Source organism: Phyllopteryx taeniolatus, chromosome 2, assembly GCF_024500385.1.
Source record: "Phyllopteryx taeniolatus isolate TA_2022b chromosome 2, UOR_Ptae_1.2, whole genome shotgun sequence".
Taxonomy (NCBI): domain Eukaryota; kingdom Metazoa; phylum Chordata; class Actinopteri; order Syngnathiformes; family Syngnathidae; genus Phyllopteryx; species Phyllopteryx taeniolatus.
The window spans coordinates 13,801,505-13,828,668 of record NC_084503.1 but is presented as its reverse complement, the minus strand read 5'-3'; the positions used below and the strand labels follow the sequence as shown (position 1 = coordinate 13,828,668).

General features: G+C 39.5%; 1 protein-coding gene across 4 annotated transcripts in view; it reads left to right on the top strand.

Moving 5' to 3' along the window:
• luzp2 (leucine zipper protein 2) overlaps positions 1-27,164 on the top strand; it is a 207,437-nt gene that overhangs the window by 136,594 nt on the left and 43,679 nt on the right. For all 4 annotated transcript variants that reach the window (XM_061762022.1, XM_061762012.1, XM_061762003.1 and 1 more), the window contains exon 6: positions 25,358-25,420. In XM_061762022.1, coding sequence (XP_061618006.1) covers positions 25,358-25,420 — 63 coding nt within the window. The remainder of the gene's footprint in view (positions 1-25,357; positions 25,421-27,164) is intronic.

Sequence of the window (27,164 nt, the reverse complement as noted above, 5' to 3'; positions counted from 1 at the left end):
ACAGACATTTTTAGGGTCAGGTGCTCAAGCCAAAAAAAAAAAAAAAAACGACACCCATTGCCAAAATTATTGATACAATTACAAAAAAAAACAAAAACACAGATATAGTCAATGTATGTATTTATTTTTGTTAAAACAATCAACACAGTCAGTAATACAACTATTAAAAAGGGAGGCGACGGTGTCACGTGTTGATTCAGACGGGACCCAAGAGTAGGCGGAGGCAGAGAGGTTGTGATGAAAAGTTTATTGAAAAAGGGGAATGCAGATGGTCCTTGAGTTATGCTGGCGGGTTGTTGAGGCAGGGAACGTGTGGCAGGCGGTGGCGAGAACAGGCGGCTGGCTTGGCAGCGTGGTGGAAGAAGTCAACATGGCGAGGGACACGGAAGGAGCACTGAGGACAAGGAGAAACACAGAGGTCAGAAAAATAACAAGGAATGACTTGGCTTACTATATGCTTGAGAGCCGTTGTACTGCAGGAGAGCGTTAATACTCTAGCAAGAGTTTCAGGGATCCGCCAGGCTTTTATGCAGGTGATAATGAGTGCTGATTGATGACAGGTGCGCGGCTGATGTGGAGCTGATTAGAGAGAGAGAGAGGGAGGGAGGGAGGGAGAGAGATAGGGCGAGGGTAGCGCAAAGCGCCACCCGAGCTCCAACAACAGACTGCAAGGCATAGCTCATGCCAGAAGGGAGGCTACAGTGGATATAAAAAGTCAACACACCTCTCTTCAAATGACAGGTTTTTGGAAGGAGAAGGTTGTGGCTGGGGGCAAGGTGGGAGCAGGACGCAAATAAATGCCAGTTAGATTTCCAAACCCTTTGGGTAAAATTGATGACAGAGGAGGTATTTATATGTATGTGTATGAGGAGGTATTTATATGTATGTATATATATATATATATATATATGTGTGTATATATATATATATGTGTGTATATATATATATATATATATATATATATATATATATATATATATATATATATATTTATTTATTTATTTTTTAAAAAAAGGGGACTTAATAAAATAGGGCACTTTATTTGTCCAGGGCAAAAGGACATGTGCTTGAGCACCACTTGGTGGCTATGTGTACACGTGCCTGCTAACAAGTGCTATTTTTATTAATATTCTTCCTTTGTTTATACCTATCTGAGGTATACTGTAGATATAATGGCGAACAAATAATCATCAACCCACTTCCTTTCTCATGTACACTTTCCATTTCATTTAATGTACACAAATATTTTCTGACAAATCCAGTAGACTAGGTGGGAGTGCTTGTTGCTTTCAACTCAAGTGGGCGTTTGGAGCAGGCATTAACATTTCAATGTGCTTTGTAAACACTAATATGTCTTACTTCTTATACCTGCCTACCTACCGTTTTCATGGACATGTTGATGCTACTTAATGTTGTAGTGTATGCCACCATACATAAATTATGCAACAGCCTACAGTGTGTGTTAAGGCTAATAATTCAAAGACTAAATTCTAGAACCTTTAATGAAATATTTTGATTTTATGTCTATCTTTGCACAGTCCAACAGTACAGCCTCAATTAAATACCTGTCATGCAGAGGTTAGAAGCTAGTTTACAGGGTCAACTTTACAGCTCTCACAAAATTGACTCATAGTTTTCTTTCGGACGAATAACCATGGGAAGGAAGGTGTGGTTGTTGGCTATTTGTCAGTGGGTATCACTTCAGTCTCGTGTCTGGAAGTTAAAAATAAAACCGAACATCTTTAAACAGGGCGGCACGTCCTCACAGTTCTGAGGACCGGGGTTCATTCCCCGGCCCCGCCTGTGTGGAGTTTGCATGTTCTCCCCGTGCCTGCGTGGGTTTTCTCCGGGCAGTCCGGTTTCGTCCCACATCCCAAAAACATGCATGCTACGTTAATTGAAGAATCTAAATTGCCCGTAGGTGTGAATGTGAGTGCGAATGGTTGTTTGTTTCTTTGGCTATTTGTCAGTGGGTATCACTTCAGTCTCGTGTCTGGAAGTTAAAAATAAAACCGAACATCTTTAAACAGGGCGGCACGGCGGATGACTGGTTAGAGCGTCTGCCTCACAGTTCTGAGGACCGGGGTTCATTCCCCGGCCCCGCCTATGTGGAGTTTGCATGTTCTCCCAGTGCCTGCATGGGTTTCCTCCCACATCCCAAAAAAACATGCATGGTTGGTTGATTGAAGATTCTAAATTGCCCTTGGGTGTGAATGTGAGTGCGAATTGTTGTTTGTTTCTATGTGGCCTGCGATTGGCTGGTGACCGGCTCGGGGTGTACCTCACCTCTCGCCCGAAGATGGCCTTGTCGAGTTGGCACCTTGGCCTTGCCTGATCCTACTGTTTTTGACTTTCAACAAGCAGGCACTGATCTTCAGGTCTGCTCCTGCAGCTGCAGAGAATGTACTTGTCCTGCAGCTTAGGGCTGCACAATGTATTATTTATTCATCGTCATTGCAATGTGCGCATGCATGATAGTCACATCGTAAAGGTCCTGACGATGTACGGTGAAAAGAACTCGGATACCCAACATGAATTGTGCGCATCAGTCCACCAGTCGCAATCGTACTTTGAGTAATGCTCGCAAACCATTCTCCAAATAATAGGCAAAATGAATGTCTTCTAACCTAAGTACTAGCATACAGTGGTAAGAAAATGTAGACAAGCTAATAAGATTAGCACCGATATTACACTTTACAGTAAATTATAACACTTCAAACACGGAGCAGCCCAGAGATGTGGTGTCGCCCCCGGGTGCTTCGGAGGAAGTCCAAGGAGAGTTTGGGGTAATGTTCACGTACTTTTAATAAGGCTCACAAGCAGGCAACATAACTCGCTAGCTAATGCTAGCACTAACATTTGCATGTAAACTTGCTGGGGTTCTGTTGATTTATGCTCTAGCAGAGGTCACTAACCAGCGGACAGCGGTCCTGGTCCATAGTCCGGACCCATAAGCAGTCCCATACGGATCCACACCTTAGCCAAAAAAAATAAAGTTATGATTCAAGACATATGGGGCACTATAATTTTAAATGGCGCAGCATTACAGGCTTTACGGTAGCGACGAACCGTACCGACCAATCACATGCGAATTCAGCCACCCTCTTCAACCCATCGAATCTGCATCTCAGGCCGTAATCACTGACTGCGCACAAGAGACAAGGAGAAACGTAGCACAGGAGAGAGAAAGACTTGGCGTGGAGGTTGAGTAGAAAGATCAGAAAATGACCGATAAAGGAAGAGAACATCTGGAACAAATGGCACTTAAAATGGAACGGCCAGAGTAATTTTTGTTTGTACTTCTCAATGGGAAGTTTCCACTGGGAGCACTTATTAAAAATGTATATATGTGAAATGCTATTTTGAAGCAAAACAGAAATGTTTTGAACAAACATACATCTAAAACGGGTCAGTTGGTCAAAAAAGATTTGTTAAATTAAAATATATAAATTTGTTTGAGACTTCACTTTTTTGTCAAGATCCCAAACAGAAAAAGGGAAACTCAAACTTTTTTTTTCTGAAGTTAAGCCCTTTATTTGAAGACATAACTTTCTCTTATTCTGAAATGCATCCTACTTTTATTTAGTAAATGAGAGAACATTACACAGTTGTGCTCATATTTGATTTGATATTTGATTATTTTAATTTGTTTGATTACCCGGGAAGAATTTGTAACGTGTACAATTATTTAAAGAAAACATGAAGGCTCATGCAAAACACATTTAATTTTATTTTAAATGGGGCTCAAATTAAACTGTAAGGCATTTAAAAAATGCGCAATCATTAAAAAAATTATAACCATAAAGAAAAAAGAAGGAAAAGAAAAATTATAACCATAAAGAAAATTATTCTGGCACTCTATGTAAACTTATGAGCACAACTGTACACATCATATCGCAATCATACATATTTGTTTAGTTCTGTGTTACGTGATAATAAATGCCAAAAGGTTTTCGAATTTGACTGATATATTGATTACAAGCAGATGTAGATACAACAACAAGACTGGCTACTTACAGTAATTCTGTATCACAATAAATAGACACTAGATGATCTTCTGGACCTTTGCTTCAAGAAATTTCTCGATCTGTGCCCTTTCAAATTTTAGTAAAATACCCCAGTGCTAGACTTTTCATTTTGGTGTTGAATCAGAATCAGAATCATCTTTATTTGCCAAGTATGTCCAAAAAACACACAAGGAATTTGTCTCCGGTAGTTGGAGCCATTCTAGTACGACAACAGACAGTCAATTCTAGGGTCAAATCGTGGGTTGTGGATTATGTCACACTACAAGGAGTTTTGTGGTACCTGATATTGGAAATAAGCCACAATAACAAATCGGACCAATAAAGGGACTAAAATCTTATACTCTGATCCAGGCACAAGGTGCACACAGCAGTGTGTGTTGTTTACTTAAAACTAATGCACTCAAATACAGAAATGCTAATGCAAATTATGTTAAATGTCTCATATTTTACCAAACCAACTTTTTCTTGTATTTTGGATGTTATGTTGGCTCTATGTTGCCTCAGTAAACATGTGCAATATGAATCAAAATCATCCATGCATTCATGAGTTCCAGATGTTTTTCTGTCGAGAGGCCTGAAATCAGGTCATTCGAATTTGTCGAGCTTATCGACATCACTAACAAAGATCTCCACCTTCCCTTTCTGCACCTGAGCCAGCGCTGTCAAGATAACAAACACGTGTACTCTACCAAGTGGATCTTCTAAACGGAGGCAACCAGAGGAAAGGGGGAAAAGCGGATACAAAACTGGGTCAAACAGAAGTAGCTGTCAGAGGGGCCTTTTCTGGACACTCATGTATGACAAAACCAAGTTCCATCCATCCATTTTCTGAGCCGCTTCTCCTCACTAGGGTCGCGGGCGAGCTGGAGCCTATCCCAGCTGTCATCGGGCAGGAGGCGGGGTACACCCTGAACTGGTTGCCAGCCAATCGCAGGGCACATAGAAACTAACAACCATTCGCACTCACAGTCATGCCTACGGGCAATTTAGAGTCTCCAATTAATGCATGTTTTTGGGATGTGGGAGGAAACCGGAGTGCCCGGAGAAAACCCACGCAGGCACGGGGAGAACATGCGAACTCCACACAGGCGGGGACGGGGATTGAACCCCGCACCTCAGAACTGTGAGGCTGACGCTCTAACCAGTCGGCCACCGTGTTTTGTGAAATGAAATCGACACTTTTATACTGAGTCCATGTGAGAGACACTCTATGGAGGTCTAAATAACCAAAATAGGGAACCTTTAAAACGTGTAAAACATAATGTAGACATATAAGACATTTTTGTTTTCATTTACAGTCGCTTCCGTGTTTGTCAGTCTTGGGTGCTACTTTGATTGGCTACATTCTGTTCCATGTCACCATTCTCGGCGTCATGACTCAAGAGAAGTTGACGTTTCCCACACACATGAAGAGTTTTGGTCGTACATATTGAACACGCTCATTTTTTAAGATTGGCGGCCCGACCTTTTTCGGACCCTAAAATCGGGACAAATCCACTCTTAACACACATCAGACTGAAGGACAATCTTGTAAGATAATCTTATAAGACTTAAAATTGTCTGGGGTTTGACGTGCTTGGTCAGGAAGCGGGAAAATGGGCACAAAAACAGGATGATTCTCTCTGTGTGTCTTAGTCTTTCCCGCATTGATCAAGTTTGGTTCCGCTGGCAACAGTCCACTAATTCCAGAGTCAGTTGTCACCATTATCCAGTCTTCAGAAAACTAATGACAGTGACAGTATTACAAAGCTATACATGATGTTTGCAGTACATTGGGTGCAGAGGAACAATGTCAGAATCGTTTCCTGCAGGGCTCTCATAATTAAGACCAACATGTCTGACTTGGGCGGCACGGTGACCAACTGGTTAGCACATCTGCCTCATAGTTTTGAGGACCGGGGTTCAAATCCCGGCCCCGCCTTTGTGCTTGGTCAGGAAGCGGCAAAATGGGCACAAAAACAGGATGATTCTCTCTGTGTGTCTTAGTCTTTCCCGCATTGATCAAGTTTGGTTCCGCTGGCAACAGTCCACTAATTCCAGAGTCAGTTGTCACCATTATCCAGTCTTCAGAAAACTAATGACAGTGACAGTATTGCAAAGCTATACATGATGTTTGCAGTACATTGGGTGCAGAGGAACAATGTCAGAATCGTTTCCTGCAGGGCTCTCATAATTAAGACCAACATGTCTGACTTGGGCGGCACGGTGACCAACTGGTTAGCACATCTGCCTCATAGTTTTGAGGACCGGGGTTCAAATCCCGGCCCCGCCTTTGTGGAGTTTGCATGTTCTCCGCGTGCCTGCGTGGGTTTTCTCCGGGTACTCCGGTTTCCTCCCACATCACAAAAAATATGCATGGTAGGTGAATTGAAGACTCTAAATTGCTCGTTGGTGTGAATGTGCGTGTGAATGGTTGTTTGTTTATATGTGCCCTGCGATTGTCTGACGACCAGTTCAGGGTGTACCTCACCTCTCGCCCGAAGATAGCTGCGATAGGCTCCAGCATGCCCGTGACCCTCGTGAGGATAAACGGTACAGAAAATGGATGGATGGATGTTTGACTTGAAGAACTGTGGCCAGTCTGTGAGGTTGTCTAAGGCCAGGCTGTAGAGTGCTAAAAGCAGTGGAGGAATTGATGAACCTGATCCTTCCAGTGCATCCAGGCTTCTCCGGGTGAGAAATAACTTGGTAGAAGAGGTAGGAAAACTACGTTGGCTCCATTAATAGACGAAGGTGGTTCAGAACTACAGTAACTGCTACTATGTCTTAAGATGTGATGTTAACCATACTGACCTGTAGCTGTTGAGGTCTTGAGAAAGCTGTGTTTTGGGGATGGCACCACACAAGAGGCCTTACATAGCTATGAAACTCTCCCCAGCTTCAGGCTCAGGTTGAAGACCTGCTCCGTGACTTGGACAGCTGGCCTGCACAGGACTCAAGGAGCCTGGAGCTGATGCCTTGTAGACACTGCTGCCTTCTTTGTTTTGATCTTACTGAGCTCTCTTGCGGGAGCTCTCTCGGTTTGAAGTGCCCCAACGTAAACACAACTTGTAAGACTGACACTAGTTGCCTTGGAGAAATTACGAGAGGCTGTTTTGTGATAAACTGAATTTAGGTTTCAAAAGATGCGCAAGCTTTTGTCATCTACTAACTTAACACACTATACTCTTATACATTCTGGCATACAAATCTACATAAAAATTTTATAATTTTGAACATGGAGACAATTTTAAGCAGTGACCATGAGGCATTTGGATTCCTCGGATTTTGGTTATCTGTATGACCTCAAATTGAATGAAAAATGTAAATTCAAAGCATAAAGAGAACAAATTTTTACAGTCCACATTTAAATATAGTGTGCAGTGAATGTTTGCCTTTAAATGGAATGTTGGTCAGCAAATTTAAAACAACACTATTTGTGGTGAATAGTTTTCAAATTTCGTAACTTAAATTAATGCTTGTTATTGATCGCTCATATAAATAGACACATACATTAACTTCGGTCTCTAGTGCATTACTCGTTAGAGAGTCATCAAATCAGTAATTTACACAAAGGGCGGCCGTACATGCGCGCTATATCTGTTTAAGTGACTAAATGGCCAATAAAGAGGGCCATGATTTGCCTTGGTAATGGACAATTAGGTACTCCTTTACTCTTAAACAAGCTGGAAATAGACAAAATAAAGTGCTTGACACTAACTGAGACTGTGATTTTAGTATGTGTCGAGCACTTTTCTGTAATAATTTTTACATAATCTGATCCCCAGTCTCTTGGTTATTTTCATTTCAATAATAAGTCAGTCAACTAGGGCTAATACTACAAAGAGTTGGGGAAAAAACAGTTAATGTTGGTTTACTCTTAATCAGTGATAATTAAGCAGTCATTCAAGACTAAAAAATACAATACAGAGGACCCAAGCATATTTGTGGTTGACGATTTCGCTGAAATTGTTTTCTTCTTTGTGTTTGTTTTTTTTTGTTTTTTTGGGGGGGGTGAACCAAACCCCGTTTTCATGGAAAACCTCTATTGGCAGTATATACCTGCTTATTCAAGAATTTCTGGGGTTTAAAAATTCTTCTTATTTTTTTCAATTCAATTATAATGGGTGTGATTTATTCACTGATTTTTTGCTATTGGGGGACCGAGCCTGACCGTAAATGAGCGGTCCACTGTATTGTGATATAACATAATGTACATGCACACACCTTGGAACATCAACTGTGGAAGCATTAATGAGTTGATGTGGAATATGTAGGTAATTTGTCTTGCTTACAGTGTTACCCGGAATAATCTTGATCAGTAGCATGCTTGCAAACAGCACTGATACTGCTTAGAGGATTATGTTTCTTTTGTAATACATTTTAGTTCAGAATATAGCTTTACCATTATGCGTCCCTGGTGCTTAGACTCAGCAAGCCATTGTGCTTGAACTGTACTGGCAGATGTCTCGACCAGTTGCTCCATCATCATATGATTGTCTAATTGCTGACATTTACTTTTTTTCTGTCCCAGCTCTGGATCACTTAGAAAATGCCCTTCCAAGGTTTTTGGGCCAATGTAATCACATACAGAAAGGATCGTTTGTGCTCAGCAGAACATCTCTGACATCTGTGATGACCTGACATTTATTCCTGACCTGATTCTGATTCTGATTCTAAAGATGACTCTGAAACTGGCTGCATGCACAGAATCTGTTAGAGTGTCACTTACCAAAATGTATTGTGTACAGAAAGTCAAACAGTAACAATGTTAAACTATTACACTAAAACCTCCCTAGTATACCACAATCCACTGAGTGACGCTCATTCATGTTTATATATAAATTATATATTTTTTTGCAAATTTTTGCTGCGTACTGGATGACAAATGCACTCTGTAACTGCAGGGATGATTAATGAAAATGATGAAAATGTTGTTGCCAAAAACAGGTTGCATCATACACTTACTTATTAACTGAAGCTGGACATTAAATTTTGCAATGTTGCACTGTGCAGCCAAGACATGAATACCACTTTTTGTTGTTATATTTCTTCACTTTGCCATCAAATGATACCCATATGTGGTCTAATTAAAAGAAAATACACTTTAGACAAACAAAATTAAAAGACTAGGATTCATTAGTGAATTCATAATGCATTATAATTACGCACTTTAGTATATTTTTAACACAATACAGATCATAGCCATTTGTCAAACATCTGCTGTCATACAAATATGCTGTGGAAATTGTAAATCAAGCTAGAAGGGTTATCTTTTAAGATCAAGATTACTCTAAATGTGCCTTGTCATCTTCAATGACATGAATGTCAATTGTTTCATGATATGAGGTACTTTGCGGCTGCAATTCAGTCTGAAAATGTTATCTGTGTTTTCTGGCTTACAACAAATATTGAAGGTGAATGACTGAAATGCAAACTTGGATCCTGCTGGGTTTCATTTGCCATACACAGAGAATTGTAATGGACAGCTTTGCCACACACTCCCATCCTTTCAACTCATGCTTTTAGTCTAAAATCATCCGGTATCTTTGTTTTATTTCATCATGGTTAAATTGAGAAAATGGTCACATTTTTATCAGTCTGTTTCCCTGGTGAGACAAAATATTTAAGCTAATGTGTCATCATTGTGTTAGACATAGATAAAACAACAGATTAAAGTTTCATACTGAAATAGTAAGTAGCAGGAAATGATCTTTTTGCTGTGAAAAGAAATTTGCATGAAAAAAAATGGTTTTCCAACTAATTCACACAAAACACTTAGCTGCAGGATATTAACAGCATGAAGAATTAATAGCTGTCCCACTACTCAGCTGGTATATTATTCAATGACTGAATAGCCACAGTATGAACAAAAAGAGGCTCTCAGAGCCATCAAGGCTCAGTCAGAAGTAATTTCACACATATGACTGCTGGCACGTATTCGGGGGAAAGTGCACTGGTGAAAATAGAGCTTTAAGTGAAATTGAATGAGAAACGATATGACGTAATGACGTCTTTATAGTCAGAGAAGACCGATCATACACAGTCTGATTGACTGCATTAATAAATACGAGACAGTAGGGCTGATTTGTTCTGCAAAGGATGGGGCGGAGTTGATATGTTAAACGGGAAGTGTTAAATGGGAAGGTAAGGTCTAGTTATGCATTTGGTTGGGTTGGGTTGTCAAATCACACTTACTCTTCAACAGGAAGGTGGTCACAAATTGCAATACAATCGCACATTTCAAGAAAATTGAAACGAACAAAAAATAAAGCAAAACTGGTCGAGATGAGTCAAGATGAGCAGATCTCCCATTTTAAAAGGTATCAGTGAAAACAAGCCTAGGAAATGGAAGCCCATATGCAAGCGTTAGGAAAGGTTCACTTCTTTGTTTTCATTTTGGAGGTTGTATGTGTTATGTTATGTTATGTGTTGTTGTATGTGGTCTGGGTGAAACTTATAGTCTGTATCGTTTCTTGACAATAAACAGTCTACTGTGGCTTTCTTTATAAATATGGGTAAAGGGATAAACATAGGATTTCTGGAATGAACAATGGACTTATTGGGTGAGGGTCCCCATAAGAAACAAGGTGAAGGTGAGTGGTATGACATGCATAAAAAGGTCAATGGCAAGAAATGGAGAAGGGATGCTGCTGTCAGTAAGTGAAAATTGAAGGTGTTTTTTGTTGCCATTTAATATTTGTGTTTTTTAATATTTCATTTATATACACAGACTATCGGCAGTGCTGCATCTGCAGGAAATAGATGAAATTAACTGTCTTCTCATTTACTTTTTGTCGTCATTCGTGCTCGACCTGAAGTTGAGGGAATTGACTGAAGTTATGAATCTTTTATAAATTGCACAGGTTGTATTTCCAGAAACCTTGCAGAATGAAGAGTGTGTGTTGTGTTAACCATGAAGTACAATATTTCTACCATAGGTTGTCTGTAATGAAATCTGAGGTGGTAGTGAAACCTCAAAGCTGAATGAAAAAGTTGTGGCGCAGTGTCTAATACTAATATGAAGACATATTAGCTCAGGATGCCACAGGGCTGATTGGATTAAATGTGCAATTCCACTGTCAAAGTGCTTTTGTACACAGAAAGGACAAATGGCTGTTTCTGTTTTTTTAAATTTGCATATGATATGCACAATTTATTTCCATACCCTCATTGTCTAATCGGTTGGAGTCTATGAAGTATTTTGACGCTGCAAATCCATCCATCTATTTTCTGTACCGTTCACCTAACTTTATTGCTAAAACTATCATGCATTATATTCTGTGGCAGCCAGTAATGAAGAAGAATCATCACAGCTTCTTGTAAGCATCACACTAGAACAAACATTTGGAGGTCACTGTTATATAAGCCAAAAAGACATATTTTACCAAATTATTCTATACATACAAACTATACTTTGTGGATGAATGTCCATCTGTCTGTCTGTCTATCTATCTATCTAGCTATCGATCTATCTACAGTATATAAATTGAAATGATGGCATGGTTCTCTGATCTACCAACCTTGGTTCTAGTTCATCCCAAATTTGTTTGATGGGCTTAAGGTCAGGGCTCTCAAATCTTGCACGCAAAACTCATTCGACCACGCCTTAATGGACCTTGCTACGTGCACTCGGCCATAGTCATGCAGGAACCAGAAAGGACCTTCTTTGAACTATTCCCGCAAAGTTAGAACCAAAGAATGGTCTAATATGGCTGGTATAAACAGTCATTACGGGCAACGAGAGACGAGAAATGAAAATGTTTATATCCACAAATACTCTCGGATCACCTATCAAGTGAGAAATTAAACAACCATGTCATTATTTAGTTATTTGCCTATTTCAGAAAATGTGAAACAGTGGGGCTAATTAACAAAATAACCAGCCCACACCAAGTTTTTAGTTGCCATGGCGGACGAAAGCCCAGAGCAAACGAGCCGCTAAGCGGTGGCCAAAGCACTATCATATTAAAGCCCAAGGCTAACTCTGTTACCGCAGCATTCACTCCTGATAACGAGTACCCACTCGAAGTTGTTGACATGGTTGTGGGTGGTATGGGTGTTTGCCGTAGTCATGCACCAAATCGCTACATAGATTGACATTTGTAATATGGCAGTTTAATGATAAACTGCTCCCTCACCAGTGATGATGCAATAGAAGCTCTATGGGTGCTCACTTTAAGTGCGTGTGGGAGCGGGATTTTAAATTCGACAGTGGTGGCTTCACGAAAGATAAATAGAGCTCTATTTAGGTTAGTTGAAGCACAGATTAGTGTTAAAGCAGCGTTAGCTTCTGATAAACGGTATTTACTTGGTCACTTGGATAATATGTTTGCCGAAGTGTCCATGCCTTCCATGAACAGAATGAACTGTTGCCTCCACAAGATAAAATGCTTTCATTGTCTTTGAGCTAAGGTCACTCGCTTGTTTTCCACACGTTGAAAAATAAATCCAGCCCACTGGTTGTCAATCGCATAAAGGGCTTTTGCATTGGACCAGCAGTATATGGTGCGGGATGACTCCAGGCTCACTTATATGTGATGCCCGGTCCCTTAAACAGCTTGATTCTTGCAAGAAAATAGGGTGAGTAAAATGTGATATTATTTTACAGTAGATCCTCGGGGTATTAACAAACCTCAATTTCAATGATGTTGGGATGTTGTGTAAAACGTTAATATAAACAGAATACAATTATTTGCAAATCCTTTTCAACCTATATTTAATTGAAAACTACATAGAACAGCTATTTAATGTTCAAACTGATAAACTTCAATAAGCATTTGGAAACTGAGGACACTAATTGTTGAAGGTTTGTAGGTGGAATTCTTTCCCATTCTTGCTTGTGGTACAATTTAATTTGCTCATCAGTCCGGGGTCTCCATTGTCGTATTTTTAATATGATAATATGGCATAATACGCCACACATTTTTAATGGAAGCCAGGTCTCGACTGCTGGCAGGCCAGTCTAGTACTCTTTTACTACGAAGAAGGTCACCAGCATAATTATGGTTTCCTCTGAAGGGCCATTATGACTGTGAATCCATATAAATATATGTGTGTCGAATATTGTTAACTATACACAACAAATAGATCTAAAACTAGTTTTGAAATTTGAAGCCAGTAAAACATTGTTTGTTCAACAACAAATTTAAAAACAAAACAAAACAAAACCAAAAAAAAAGAAAATAATTCAACTTATTTAAGGGGCATTGTTAATAAAAAACAAAAACAAATCGAATAACAAAACAATAAAAAACAACAATTCAACTTATTTTAGGGGCATTAGTAATAAACAATTAAATATTTTAAAGTTATTATAAGTGAATACAATTAGCAATTTTGGTATTTTAGCAAGACACAGGACGTCGGTGCACATGATTAGCTTTCGTGGGCCACATAAAATGATCTAGACCCCGGGCCTTGAGTTTGACACCTGTGTAACTCATCATTAAGGCTGACAAAAAAAAAAAAACATATGGAATGAGATATTAGAACAAGTGGTCTAGAAAGGGATGGCTGGACGGAATCAGGCCTCTTCCAAATGTGTATAAAAATAGTATACAGTTCATATCTGTATAAATTAGTCAACAACTGTATGTCAAATAATGGTTGCGAGCAGTCAGTGGAGTCATGTGGAGGTTACCCTGTTTGAATCAAAGGTTGGAAGAGTAAGCTAAGACAAACTAAATGAAATGTAATTTTTAATACGTATTTGTGTTCTTTATGCAGAATATTACTGGTGTGGATGCTTGTGCTTATTTATGAGCAAAATGGGCACATGTGGTATTGTCTCGTGTGTTCCGTGATTGTAAACACGACCAAGTAGGATGTCTCACTTCAAATGTACATGTAAATAGACAGTCCAAAAAATATTTTACATAGTAGGCATTAAATAGTAATTGGGAACTTTAGACCTGGAGTGTAAATCCAGCACAAGATGAAAGTGCTCATCACAAGCTCTATGACCGTTGTCTCAAAAAATGAAAGCATTTTTTTGTGTGTATGTATTTCTATCTCATGCTCATTGCACTTCTCTGGTTATGTACATATTGACTCCACGTGAGAAGAAGCAAAGAAAAGTAAATGTATTTATATAGCACATTTCATACGCAATGTAACTCAATGTGCTTTACATGATTAAAAGCATTTAAAAACAAAGACAAAAACAGCTTATAAACATTTAAAACAAAGAGAAAAAATAAAATACAATGAAAACAGTGTACAGTGCAAGAAATATAATTTGAAAGTGGAAATGCTCTAAAATGCATGAGTAAAAAGAAGAGTTTTTAACATGGACTTAAAAACATTCACACTTGGAGGCTGACGTCACTTCTGTTGGCAACTTATTCCATTTGTGTGCAGCATAACAGCTAAAGGCTCCTTCACCATGTTTGCTTTGGACTCTGGGCTCCACTAGCTGTCCTGATTCTGTAGATCTCAGAGCGCTACTGGGTTTATATTTCATTAGCATTTCTTTCATGTATTCAGGACCAAAACCATTTAGTGAGTTGTAGACCATGAGCAGAACTTTAAAATCTATTCTCAAGCTGATTGGGAGCCAGTATAGAGACTTTAGAATTAGAGTAATATGTTCTGACCTCGGCGACAACTGGTTAGCACGTCTGCCTCACAGTTCTGAGGATCTGGGTTCAAATCTGGCCTCGCCTGTGTGGAGTTTGCATGTTCTCCCCGTGCCTGAGTGGGTTTTCTCTGGGTACTCCGGTTTCCTCCCACATCCCAAAAACATGTATGTTAGGTTAATTGAATAATTTCCCGTAGGTCTGAATGTTAGTGCAAATGCTTGTTTGTTTCTATGGGCCCTGCGATTGGCTGGCGACCGGTTCAAGGTGTACCCCGCCTCCCGCCCGAGGATAGCTGGGATAGGCTCCAGCAGCCCGTGAACCTAGTGAGGATAAGCGGTAAAAGAAAATGGATGGATGTCTGACCTCTTTGTTCTGGTCAGAACCCGAGCTGCAGCATTCTGAATGAGCTGCAGCAGTTGAATGGTCTTTTGGGGGAGTCAGAAGACAATTAGAATAGTCAAGTCAACTTCAGATAAAAGCTTGGATGAGCTTCTCCTGGTCGGTTTGGCACAATCAGGTTGGAATCTATCAGTACACCAAGGTCTTTGTTTTTTCAAGATAGTGACTCCAGGTGTTTACTAACAGTAATCCTCCTTTCTTGATTGCCAAAAACAATTAATCTCAGTTTTGTTGTGTATATATATAGCTATATATATATATATAACATGGAAGCGTCCAGTGTTTTTGTTTTTTTTAGAAGAGGCTTAATGGCAGCTACTTTAAGAGCTACAGGAAACTCGCCTGACTGAAGTGAGCAATTGATTATTTGCTGCAAATCAGCAAGCACAGACTTTGGAATAGTTTTGAAAAAGTAAGATGGTATTGAGTCAAAAGATAGTTCGTTGATGGTTTCACCTGCTGAACCGTTTTCTCTACAGTTTTTTTGGTCAACTGTATCAAATTCTGACATGGTAATAGAGTTTTTCCTCGGTGGCTTCAGATGTAGCATCGTTTTGCCATTTTGCTCATTTGTGCTGATATTTAACCTGATGGATTGTATTTTTTCACTAAACTAAGCAAATTCATTGCATTTATCTGCTGTCAGGAGTTCTGGAGCTATCTGATTCCGGGAGTCGTGAGTTTGTCAACCACAGCAAACAGAGTGCAAGTATTGTTGAGGTTCTTACTGATGATTTCAGAAAAGTGTTGCTGTCTAGCCCTGACTGACTCTTGGTTAAAATTACAAAGACTTTGTCTGTAGAGGTCATAGTCAATTTGGAGTTTAGTTTTTCTCCACTTACATTCTGCTTTCCTACACTTTGATTTAGAGGTCTTTACCATCATTGTGCTCCTCCACGGTGTTCTAGGTCACCTCAAGATTGTCTTAGCTTTATTAGGAGCGACAGCATTCATGACATTTGAGATTTTCCAGGTGAATTTATTCAAAGGTTCATCAACTGTATCAGCATTCACAGTTTGTGACACAGCTATGGTCTCCATAAACTTAGTGGTGGTACTGTCTTTTATGTCTCTTTTCTTAATAGACAGAGAGGTTGTCTGAACCTTTGGGAGACTCTGTAATTCAAACATCGCACAAAAATGGTCAGAAATAGCCATATCCTTAACGTCAACTGATAGAATTTCAACATCTTTAGAGATGACCAGGTCTAAGATGTGACCTTGAGTGGACTCTTAATATGTTGAGAAAGGTCAAATGTGTCCATTATAGCAGAGAGTTCTTTAGATTTTTTTTCCCATGTCATTGTCTACATGAATGTTAAAGTCTCCCTAATAGTTGTAGTCAAGTACAAATAACTGACAGCAGTTCTGAAAAATCCTCCATAAATTTTCCATTGTATCTTGGAGGTCTATAAATTATTAAAACAATAACCTTTGGATCACCTTTTCCTAAAAAACTGGGATATTCAAAAGAGCTAAAATCTCCCATTATAATTTCTTTACACTGAAATAATGACTTAAATATAGCAGCAATACCACCGCCTCTTTTCCTGTTCGACACTTGTTCATAAACTTAAAATTTCCTGGTGTTGCCTCATTTAAAATGGTATAATCGTATTACAGCTACTTTCTGTTAACCACGTTTCATTTATTAACAAAAAAGCTAGATCATAGGTTGGAATGATGTCATTAATCAACATTGATTATTACCTGCTATTGAATAGAGCTCATCTCGCAGAGATAACTGGAGACAGTTGATTGATAGGTTCAGATTTTATCCTCACTAAGCTTGTAGTTCTACTTTTTTGTGCCATATTTATTTGACCAACTTTCTGTCCCTTGTAATTACAGGAATGAAAAATGCCTGATCTCCATAGGGGTCTGACTTATTCTGGAGAAGAATGTTGTTTGTATCTGCTTTGAAGCCATGACCCCTCACATATCTGTCAGATTTGGAGATAAGATTCTTCATGGGTGTAGGAGGGGCCCTTTGCATCTTAGTGGATGTTGGTTTCAGACGAGGGTGGATGGGAGGAAGGTGTGGTGTGCATTGGATTCCAACATTTACAATAGTCTTCATCCTGTCCGTCAAATGTAGCATTCATCCGGTCCGTCCCATGTAATAGAGCTGGTCTGAAATGAGAGGGTTTCCAGCGAGCATAATGACAAAAACTGTGAGGTAAAGGCAGGCACCATCAGTTTGAATGTTCGTGTCAAGTTGTCACTTGGTGACCTTGCTTTATTCCTCACTGTGCACCACCAATATTGATTTCGCAGCTTCAGTCCCAAGAAAAGTGGTCAGCGTTCTGTGGTCATCGACTCTCACAATAGTTTTATATTTTTTTTAGGTTTATTTTTTTTACACGAATACATCCAAAACTTACAAGGGCGCTCACTGAAAAAAAATGTACATCAAAAATCAGAATAGTTTCAGAATTGACATAATTCAAGTCAATTGAAGTTTATTTGAAGATCCCTTAATCACAAAATAGTGTCAAAGGGCTCTTAATAGACCCACAGTTGACAAAAATGTGTTTCAATCATAATGTCCAATGTATTTTTTTTTGTCAGTTCAGATTGTAAATGTAAAGTTGTAAAATGTAAAGTAAGTAAAATGGAATACGGTAACATAGCATAAAGGTTTTTTCTGTAGACTGAGTCCAATGAAAACAACAAAGACGGACTAACTCCCCTCTGTTGAGTCACCCTGGTACCAAAGATGGAGTTACCGTGAAGGCTGGAGATGCTGCTGTGTACAGGACAGACCACCTTTAGATTTGACTGCAGGTTGGCAATGAGTGGTGGATAACAGCCAGATGACTGGTGTTGTGGGGTGCTCATGCCCAATACTGTGAAGACGACAGAGAATGGAGCAAGCTGAGGAGCTGCTGCAGAGTGTTTGTGCTCTGGCTGTTGATATTTTTCTTTTGTTTAAGTGTTTTTATTTTCTCCCTAAATTCCTGTGACAATAAAAAGAAGACAAACGCAAGGCCCGACTAGCTAGAAAGCCTCTCATTTCAGACCAGCTCAAAATGTGTTTGGTTAGAGAATACAGTACATTTTGTTTTGTCAACTAAGATGTATTATTTATAGAAGGTGAGGTCTTTCAGTTAATAAAATGGATGTCTATGGTAGCGTCTGGGTTTGCAGTACTGCGCCATTCCAAGTCATTAAATGTTGAGGTTAGAATTTAATATTTTTGTGGATTTGATCAGATGTTAGATATGTGGCTTCACAGCATTAAGTTTGTAGGCTCAATCCCCAGTTCTCTTGTGGATTGTCAGTCATTGACCAAGAAAAATAAATAAATAAATAAATTTGCTCACGATGCTGCTTCATCAGTTGAATGATCTTTTATTTTTCTGTTCAACATAATTATTCTTAAATGAGGTGACTCTCAAAATCACTTTGAGGACCCTGTCAACTTAAATCACAACTACAGTACTTGTGTTTTTGACAGTCTTAGTCTAATTAGACCAAAACAGGCAAAAACACGGAGGACCCAATTGCAGGGAAGCAGGGAGTCAATGTAGGACTGCAGGAGTCTCAAAAAAGAATATTTAATCTCCAAAAAGGGCAAACAAGGAACATGGATAAAGCAAAACTAAACAAAGTCCCACAACAGATATCAACCAAACCAAATAACAAAGAAACACTTGAATATCTAAAACTGGAAACAAACTATGCCTGGTGAGTAAGACGTGGAACAGATAGGGACAATGACATACCACAATGACAATTAACCGACAAGAAGTGAAAGAAACCGGGGAACTAAATACAAACAGATTGACGAGACAACGAGGAACACCTGGACAAGATACGAGTGGCTGGAGAGAGCCAATTGGTCGACACAAGGTAGAAGGTTGACGAGAACAGGTGGACACAACAACCAAATGATCACACGACAAACATGGAACACAGGAAAACATGGAACAAAACGAAATAACCCAAACCAAAACACAGACCACAGACCACAGACCAGGACACTTTCACGATATGTCAAAATCTGACGTGCTCCCTCCCACTCAAAGCCTCAGCCAACACCGCTCGGAACTTATCCATCCATCCATCCATCCATCTTCTGAGCCGCTTATCCTCACAATGCTCACGGGAGTGCTGGAGCCTATCCCAGCTATCTTCGGGCAGGAGGCAGGGTAAACTCTGAACTGGTTGTCAGCCAATCACAGAGCACACATAAACAAACAACCATCCGCACTCACATTCACACCTAGGGGCAATTTAGAGACTTCAATTAACCTCCTATGCATGTTTTTGCGATGTGGGAGGAAACCGGAGTGCCCAGAGAAAACCCACACACGCACGGGGAGAACATGCAAACTCCACAAAGGTGGAGCCGGGGATTGAACCCTGGTCCTCAGAACTGTGAGGCAGACGCTCTAACCATTCTCCACCGTGCTGCTTAAAAAACAATATTCCTTTAATTCCAGGTCCACATATTTACAGTGCTCCGGGACTAACACGTTTGGACATATGCAGCTAAGAGTATTGCATTTTGCATAATGCACTGTGACAGACAGGCTCTTGAGGATCTCATTTTCACTCAGAGGATGTCCAGGGGCTTAAATACATCACATTTTCTGACAGCTGCCAGTTGAACATGTCCTCATATGGTGCTCCCTCTGTAGGAGTGAGAGGAGATGCAACTGTCTGGAATTAATACTTGGCCAATTTTGCCTCTTTGGATCACAAAACTGTTGCTATGTCAGCTCATTTCCTCTGTCACATTTGCCTGCAGTACATAGATATTAAATAGAAATTTTAAATATCTCACTTATTTATTTTATTTTGAAGTGAAATGTGCAAACCTTTCAAAATGCACTTTTGTGTAAGAAGCTTGAAAAAGCCTGAAATTTTAGTTTCATAAGTTTATAATATGTCGGGGTTTAGATTATAAGGCAGGTTTTAGGGAGCAGAGGCCCTGTCAGATATCTGGAATGATCATCCTTTGCCTCACATAGTAATGCATCAAATTAAGTTAGTGACTTGTAGAAGGTGGTTTAAAAAAATAATACAAATTATATATATATATATATATATATATATATAGTGGGTACGGAAAATAATTTTTCACTCTTTGTTATATTGCAGCCATTTGCTAAAATCTTTTAAGTAAATTTTTTCCTCTATGTACACACAACACACCACATAGACAGAAAAAAACGGAATTGTTGAAATTTTTGCAGATTTATTAAAAAAGGCGGCACGGTAGACAACTCGTTAGCACATCTGCCTCACAGTTCTGAGGACCGGGGTTAAAATCCCAGCCTCGCCTGTGTGGAGTTTGCATGTTCTCCCCTTGCATGTGTGGGTTTTCTCCGGGCACTCTGGTTTCCTCCCACATCCCAAAAACATGCATAGTAGGTTGATTGAAGACTCTAAATTGTCCATAGGTATGAATGTGGTTGTTTGTGTCTATGTGCCCTGCGATTGGCTGATGACCTGTTCAGGGTTTATCCCGCCTCTCGCCCAAAGATAGCTGGGATAGGCTTCAGCATGCCCGTGACCCTTGTTAGGATAAAGCGGTACAAAAAATGGATGGATGGATTTATTAAAAAAGAAAAACTGAAATATCACACAGCCATAAGTATTCAGACCCTTTTCTGTGACACTCATATATTTAACTTGGGTGCTGTCAATTTCTTCTGATCATCCTTGAGATGTTTCTACACCTTCATTGGAGTCCAACTGTGTTTTGATTAGGAAAGCCACACACCTGTCTATATAAGACCTTACAGCTCAGTGCATGTCAGAACAAATGAGAATGATGAGGTCAAAGAAATTGCCTGAAGAGCTCAGAGACATAATTGTGGCAAGGCACAGATCTGGCAAGGGTTACAAAAAACGTTCTGCTGCACTTAAGGTTCCTAAGAGCACAGTGGCCTCCATAATACTTAAATGGAAGTCGTTTGGGACGACCAGTACCCTTCCGAGAGCTGGCTGCCCGGCCAAACTGAGCAATAGGGGTAGATGATCCTTGGTAGAGAGGTTAAGAAGAACCCAAAGATCACTGTGGCTGAGCTCCAGATATGCAGTCGGGAGATGGGAGAAAGTTCTAGAAAGTCAACCATTACTGCAGCCCTCCAACAGTTGGGGCTTTATGGCAGAGTGGTCCGATGGAAACCTCTACCCAGTGCAAGAAACATTAAATTTGCTTAAAAAAAAACCTGAAGGACTCCAAGATGGTGAAAAATAAGATTTATTGGTCTGATGAGACCAAGATAGAACTTTTTGGCCTTAATTTTAAGCAGTATGTGTGGAGAAAACCAGGCACTGCTCATTACCTGTCCAATACAGTCCCAACAGTGAGGCATGGTGGTGGCAGCATCATGCTGTGAGAGTGTTTTTCAGCTGCAGGGACAGGATGACTGGTTGCAATCGAAGGAATGATGAATGCGGACAAGTTCAGGGATATCCTGGACGAAAACCTTCCCCAGAGTGCTCAGGACCTCAGACTGGGCCGAAGGTTCACCTTCCAACAAAACAATGACCCTAAGCACGCAGCTAAAATATGGAAGGAGTGGCTTCAGAACAACTCTGTGACTGTTCTTGAATGGCCCAGCCAGAGCCCTGACTTAAACCCAATTGAACATTTCTGGAGAGACCTAAAAATGGCTGTCCACCAACGTTCACCATCCAACCTGACAGAGCTGGAGAGGATCTGCGAGGAGGAATGGCAGTGGATCCCCAAATCCAGATGTGAAACACTTGTTGCATCATTCCCAAAAAGACTGTGTGTATGTATATGTATGTATATATATGTATTCTGTTCTGCTGCCCTCATACATGTCCTATACTATTCTAACATATATTATATGTATACCTATATGTGTGTCAACCAGGGCAGTAGCTTTAGCAGGGACGCCCAGATTTCCCTCTCCCCAGACACTGCATTCAGCTCTTTCGGGGGGAACTCAAGGCGTTCCCAGGCCAGCCGGGAGACGTAGTCTCTCGAGCGTGTCCTGGGTCGTCCCCGGGGTCTCCTCACAGTGGGACATGCCCGGAATACCTCACCAGGGAGGTGTCCAGGAGGCATCCTAATCATATGCCCGAGCCACCTCATCTGGCTCCTCTCAATGTGGAGAAGGAGTGGCTCTACTCTACTCTACTCTACTCTACTCCACCCAAGCCTATATATATATATATATATATATATATATATATATATATATATATATATATATATATATATATATATATATATATATATATATATATATATATATATATATATATATATATATATATATATATATATATATATATATATATATATATATATATATATATATATATATATATAGGCATATATATTTAGGCGGCACGGTGGCCGACTGGTTAGAGCATCAGCCTCACAGTTCTGAGGTGCGGGGTTCAATCCCCGTCCCCGCCTGTGTGGAGTTTGCATGTTCTCCCCGTGCCTGCGTGGGTTTTCTCCGGGCACTCCGGTTTCCTCCCACATCCCAAAAACATGCATTAATTGGAGACTCTAAATTGCCCGTAGGCATGACTGTGAGTGCGAATGGTTGTTTGTTTCGATGTGCCCTGCGATTGGCTGGCAACCAGTTCAGGGTGTACCCCGCCTCCTGCCCGATGACAGCTGGGATTGGCTCCAGCACGCCCGCGACCCTAGTGAGGAGAAGCGGCTCAGAAAATGGATGGATGGATGGATATATATATTTAAAAAATATCTGTATTTTTTCTTTTTCATTTTATATATATATATATATATATATTATACATATATATATTATATATATATACATATATATATATATATATATATATATGTATAAATATATATATATATATATATTTATATATATATATATATATATATATATATATATATATATATATATATAGGCGGCACGGTGGGCGACTGGTTAGAGCGTCAGCCTCACAGTTCTGAGGACCGGGGTTCAATCCCCGGCCAACTGTGTGGAGTTTGCATGTTCTCCCCGTGGTTTTCTCCGGGCACTCCGGCTTCCTCCCGCATCCCAAAAACATGCATGAATTAGAGACTCTAAATTGCCCGTAGGTGTGAATGTGAGTGTGAATGGTTGTTTATTTGTATGTGCCCTGCGATTGGCTGGCAACCAGTTCAGGGTGTACCCCGCCTCCTGCCCGATAATAGCTGGGATAGGCTCCAGCACACCCGCGACCCTAGTGAGGAGAAGCGTCTCAGAAAATGGATGAATGGATGGATGGATAAATATATAAATATAAAATGTAAAAAGAAAAAATACATATATTTTTTTAAATTCCTTAACTTGCGAACGACTGGTTAGCACATCAGCCTCACAGTTCTGAAGACCCGGGCTCTGTCTCCTCCTCAAGCATGGCAAAAATACATGATTTGTGTCTTGTCCTTTGACTGGTTGGTGACCAGTTCAGGGTGTACCCCACCTCTTGCCTGAAGATAGCTGGGATAGGTTCCAGCACGCCTGTGACGCTAGTGAGGAAAAGCGGTACAGAAAATGGATGGGTGAATGGATATGTATATATATATATATATATATATATGTATATATATATATATATATATATATATATATATATATATATATATATGTATATATATATATATATATATATATATATATATATATATATACATATCCATTCACCCATATCCATTATATATATATATATATATATATATATATATATATATATATATATATATATATATATATATATATATATATATATGAACATGAGAAAACATGAGGCACCCAATCAGAAGTGACAGCCCAGGAGGGAACCTAATGGTAACTGTGGTAGACTGTGGGCGGAATTGGAGTGTGCCTTCCTCCCATGGCCCGTCATCGATACCCTAATACAGGGGTGTCAAACTCATTTTTGTCGTGGGCCACATCGTAGTTATGGTTTTCCTCCAAAGGCCGTTTTGACTGTGAACCCATATAAGTGTATGATCGTCTCATATTATTACATATAAAAAAAAAAAAACTAAAAAAAACTGTTCAACTATTACGCAATTTACTTCAAAAGGGGGCTTGGTTTAAAAAAAATAAATCCTTAATATCTCAATGTTATTGAAAAGGAAGACAATTTGCAATTTTGGTATTTTAGCAAAAACTAAGTCAATGCACATGATTTGCTTTGGCGGGCCACATAAAATGATGTCGTGGGCCGAATCTGGCCCCCAGGCCACCATTTTGTTACAATGCCCTAATACATCGTGAAAAAACTAAGTATGACTTGAATATGGAGAAAATAATGGCCCAAATCACTATATTTCAGGCAAACAGGTCTGCTGTGGCCTCGGGAAACATGCTGTTGATGGGAAATGATTTTTCCCCAAATGTTCCCAAGGAGCAGAAGAAAGCATGCCAAATAAGTTAATTTAATTGTAAAAACTTCCTGACACAATGGGCTCAATTAAAAGTACCCATTACAATCTATGTCAAGGTAGACTTTTTGGGACAGCTCTTTTATTGGATCTAATTAGTAGATCAGTGCAAGTCGTCAAATTGGCGACGCCATTTGGTGTATCTTGGCTTGCAATTAGTTTTTGTTTTTTTCATTTCTATTTTGGGTTTGGCGAGCAGTAGTGATAATATTACTGTTCAGAGTTCTGTGCAGTTCTTTTACAATAACTGTCACACACTAAAATGATCAGACATTGTTTTTTTATTTCACATGATCTCATACCACTAACAAGTTTTGTTAGTATTGACTCAGCCTGACTAACCATGTTAACGCTGTAGTTTTATTTATGGGCGCTTGAGTTGCTGCAATGGCACAAACAGGCCAATTGCATGTTAGCTCAATATCCTAAGTTGTCAGTCATACTAAAAATATATACATAGAGGTGTGTGGGTGAAACTTGTCCTGTGAAGGTGTGCTTTTTAATTTTATGTTGCAATGTCTGCAGTTGTATTGTTACTTTTTATATTGTGACTTGGGAGAAAGAAATATTGGAACAATTGCTACATTTTATCTCCCATATCTGGATGATGTAGTGTAAATCCACCCTTTGAAATCTTTGTCCATCAAACACATCTTTCAGAGTTTCCATGTATTATTTTTCTCTAATATTTTGTACTAAATTACGGAGTTTCCATATATTATTTTTCTCTCATATTTTGTAGCAGTATTTTAGCTGCTTTTGTTACCTGCACGTAAGCTCTTACATCTGGTGAGAGGGCACTCCAAGCGCTCCTAAATCAATTCTGACATTGAGAGGCATCCAAGCACTCACTGTCAGAGTTCTAGCCCAGCCTGAGAAAGTGAGGTCCACTGAATCGTAAAATAACAAAACATGTAAAGGAACATAAACCACAAGACACCAATTTCATCATCTCCTCTTTCATCCTTTTTCAGAACAAGAGCTTGAAGAATAAACTCTTGTCAGGAAACAAGCTTTGTGACGCTCATGCTGAAGAGGTAAGTACATGTGCAACTGAATAACAAAGAAACACAAAACATGCAAGCTGAGGCTATGCTGAAATGTAATTACAATTGAAGAACATTCAGTTTGTGTATTGTTTATCCAAATATGTTTTGTCTGGTAGATTTCCCAGAGAGTACAGTTACTGTATTTTGATGGCATTACAGGCCAATTGAAGGTTAATGGATGATGAAGTATTTCAGTTTGTTGTTGTGATTTTGCTTGTGACAATGCTTACTCTTTTATAATCAGTTTGGTATGTAGTGTGTCAGCGAGATGTAAGTAACTGTACTTACCAAGCCTCGTCTGATGTCTGGCATCATGAAGTACAGTCGATACAATGGAATCTTCAACTTAGGGTGGCTGTGGCTCAGTTGATGGAGCGGGTCGTCCACTGACGACTGGTTCAAGTCAAGCGGTTCAAATCCCAGCTCTGAGTGTCTGCTGTCGAAGTGTCCTTGGGAAAGACACTGAACCCTTTTTCTCAAATTGCCTCTTGTTGACATTGTAAATGAGAAACTGTTCTCAATTGCTTTACCTGTTAAATATTGAATTTTTTTAAAAATATGGCATTTTGATAATACAAGATGATATATTGTGGTTACTGTGCAAGATTTCTTAGACCAAACTGTCATTATTTGTTGGTAGATGTTTGAGTTCAGGATGTGTCACAAGGTTTGATATAGTCATTATTACTACAGTAAATATTTGTGCACATGTATACTCTTTTAACTCAAAGTGGCCTGCACAATCACAAAGATATTTTTATGTAACTATGTGGGACTCACAGTACAGGACTGAGAATACCTAAAGCCATCCGGATGCGATACAAAAAATGTGAATTTACTAAGCATGTATACAAACATTTATCCAATCAATTACACCTGTTTAACAAGGTCAGAATTTTGTGTAGACAGTAAGTATACACAAAATTGAAATTTCCTCACGAGTTGGTGTGGACTTATGCACACAAAAAGAAATTAAAACAAAGAATAATACTAAATCACTTGGACAACTGGTTAGCACATCTGCCTAACAGTTCTGAGGACCTGAGCTAAAATCCGGCCTCGTCTGTGTGGAGTTGGCATGTTCTGCCCATGCCTGCTTGGGTTTCCTCCTTGTATTCCGGTTTCCTCCCATATCCCCAAAACATGCATGGTAGGTTAATTGAAGACTCTAAATTGCCCGTAAGCGTGAATGTGAGTGAGCGAATTATTGTTTGTTTCTATGTGCCCTGCGATTGGCTGACGACCAGTTAAGGGTGTACCTCGCCTCTTGTCCGAAATCAGTTGAGATAGGCACCAGCACACACGCAACCCTAGTGAGGAAAAGCGGTTCGAAAATGAATGAATGAATAATAAATAATCTCTAAATCATTAATACAACTCCAGTACTCACCAACAAAGTCACAAGGTTCAAACTGTCCTACTGTACTCTACATATTCTAGTGTAACAATTTCTACTAATTTCAGGTGCCTTGAGTCCATCTTTTCAACACTGCATTCTACTCCTTTTTATCTGCATTTCTTTGTTTAACTGTTTCTATTTCACTTGTGCTTTTGCTGTAATTGAGATTGACTTCCATATTTTGCAAGTGACTGTGCTACCAATCTCATTTTTGGTAAAATATTTCCACACGCTTATAGCGCACCATGATGTGTGTTTTTGTTGACTTGGTTTTGATTAGATTTGGTTTTTCTCATGTTTGGTCGAGTTTTCCTGTGTCACATGTTGTGTCAA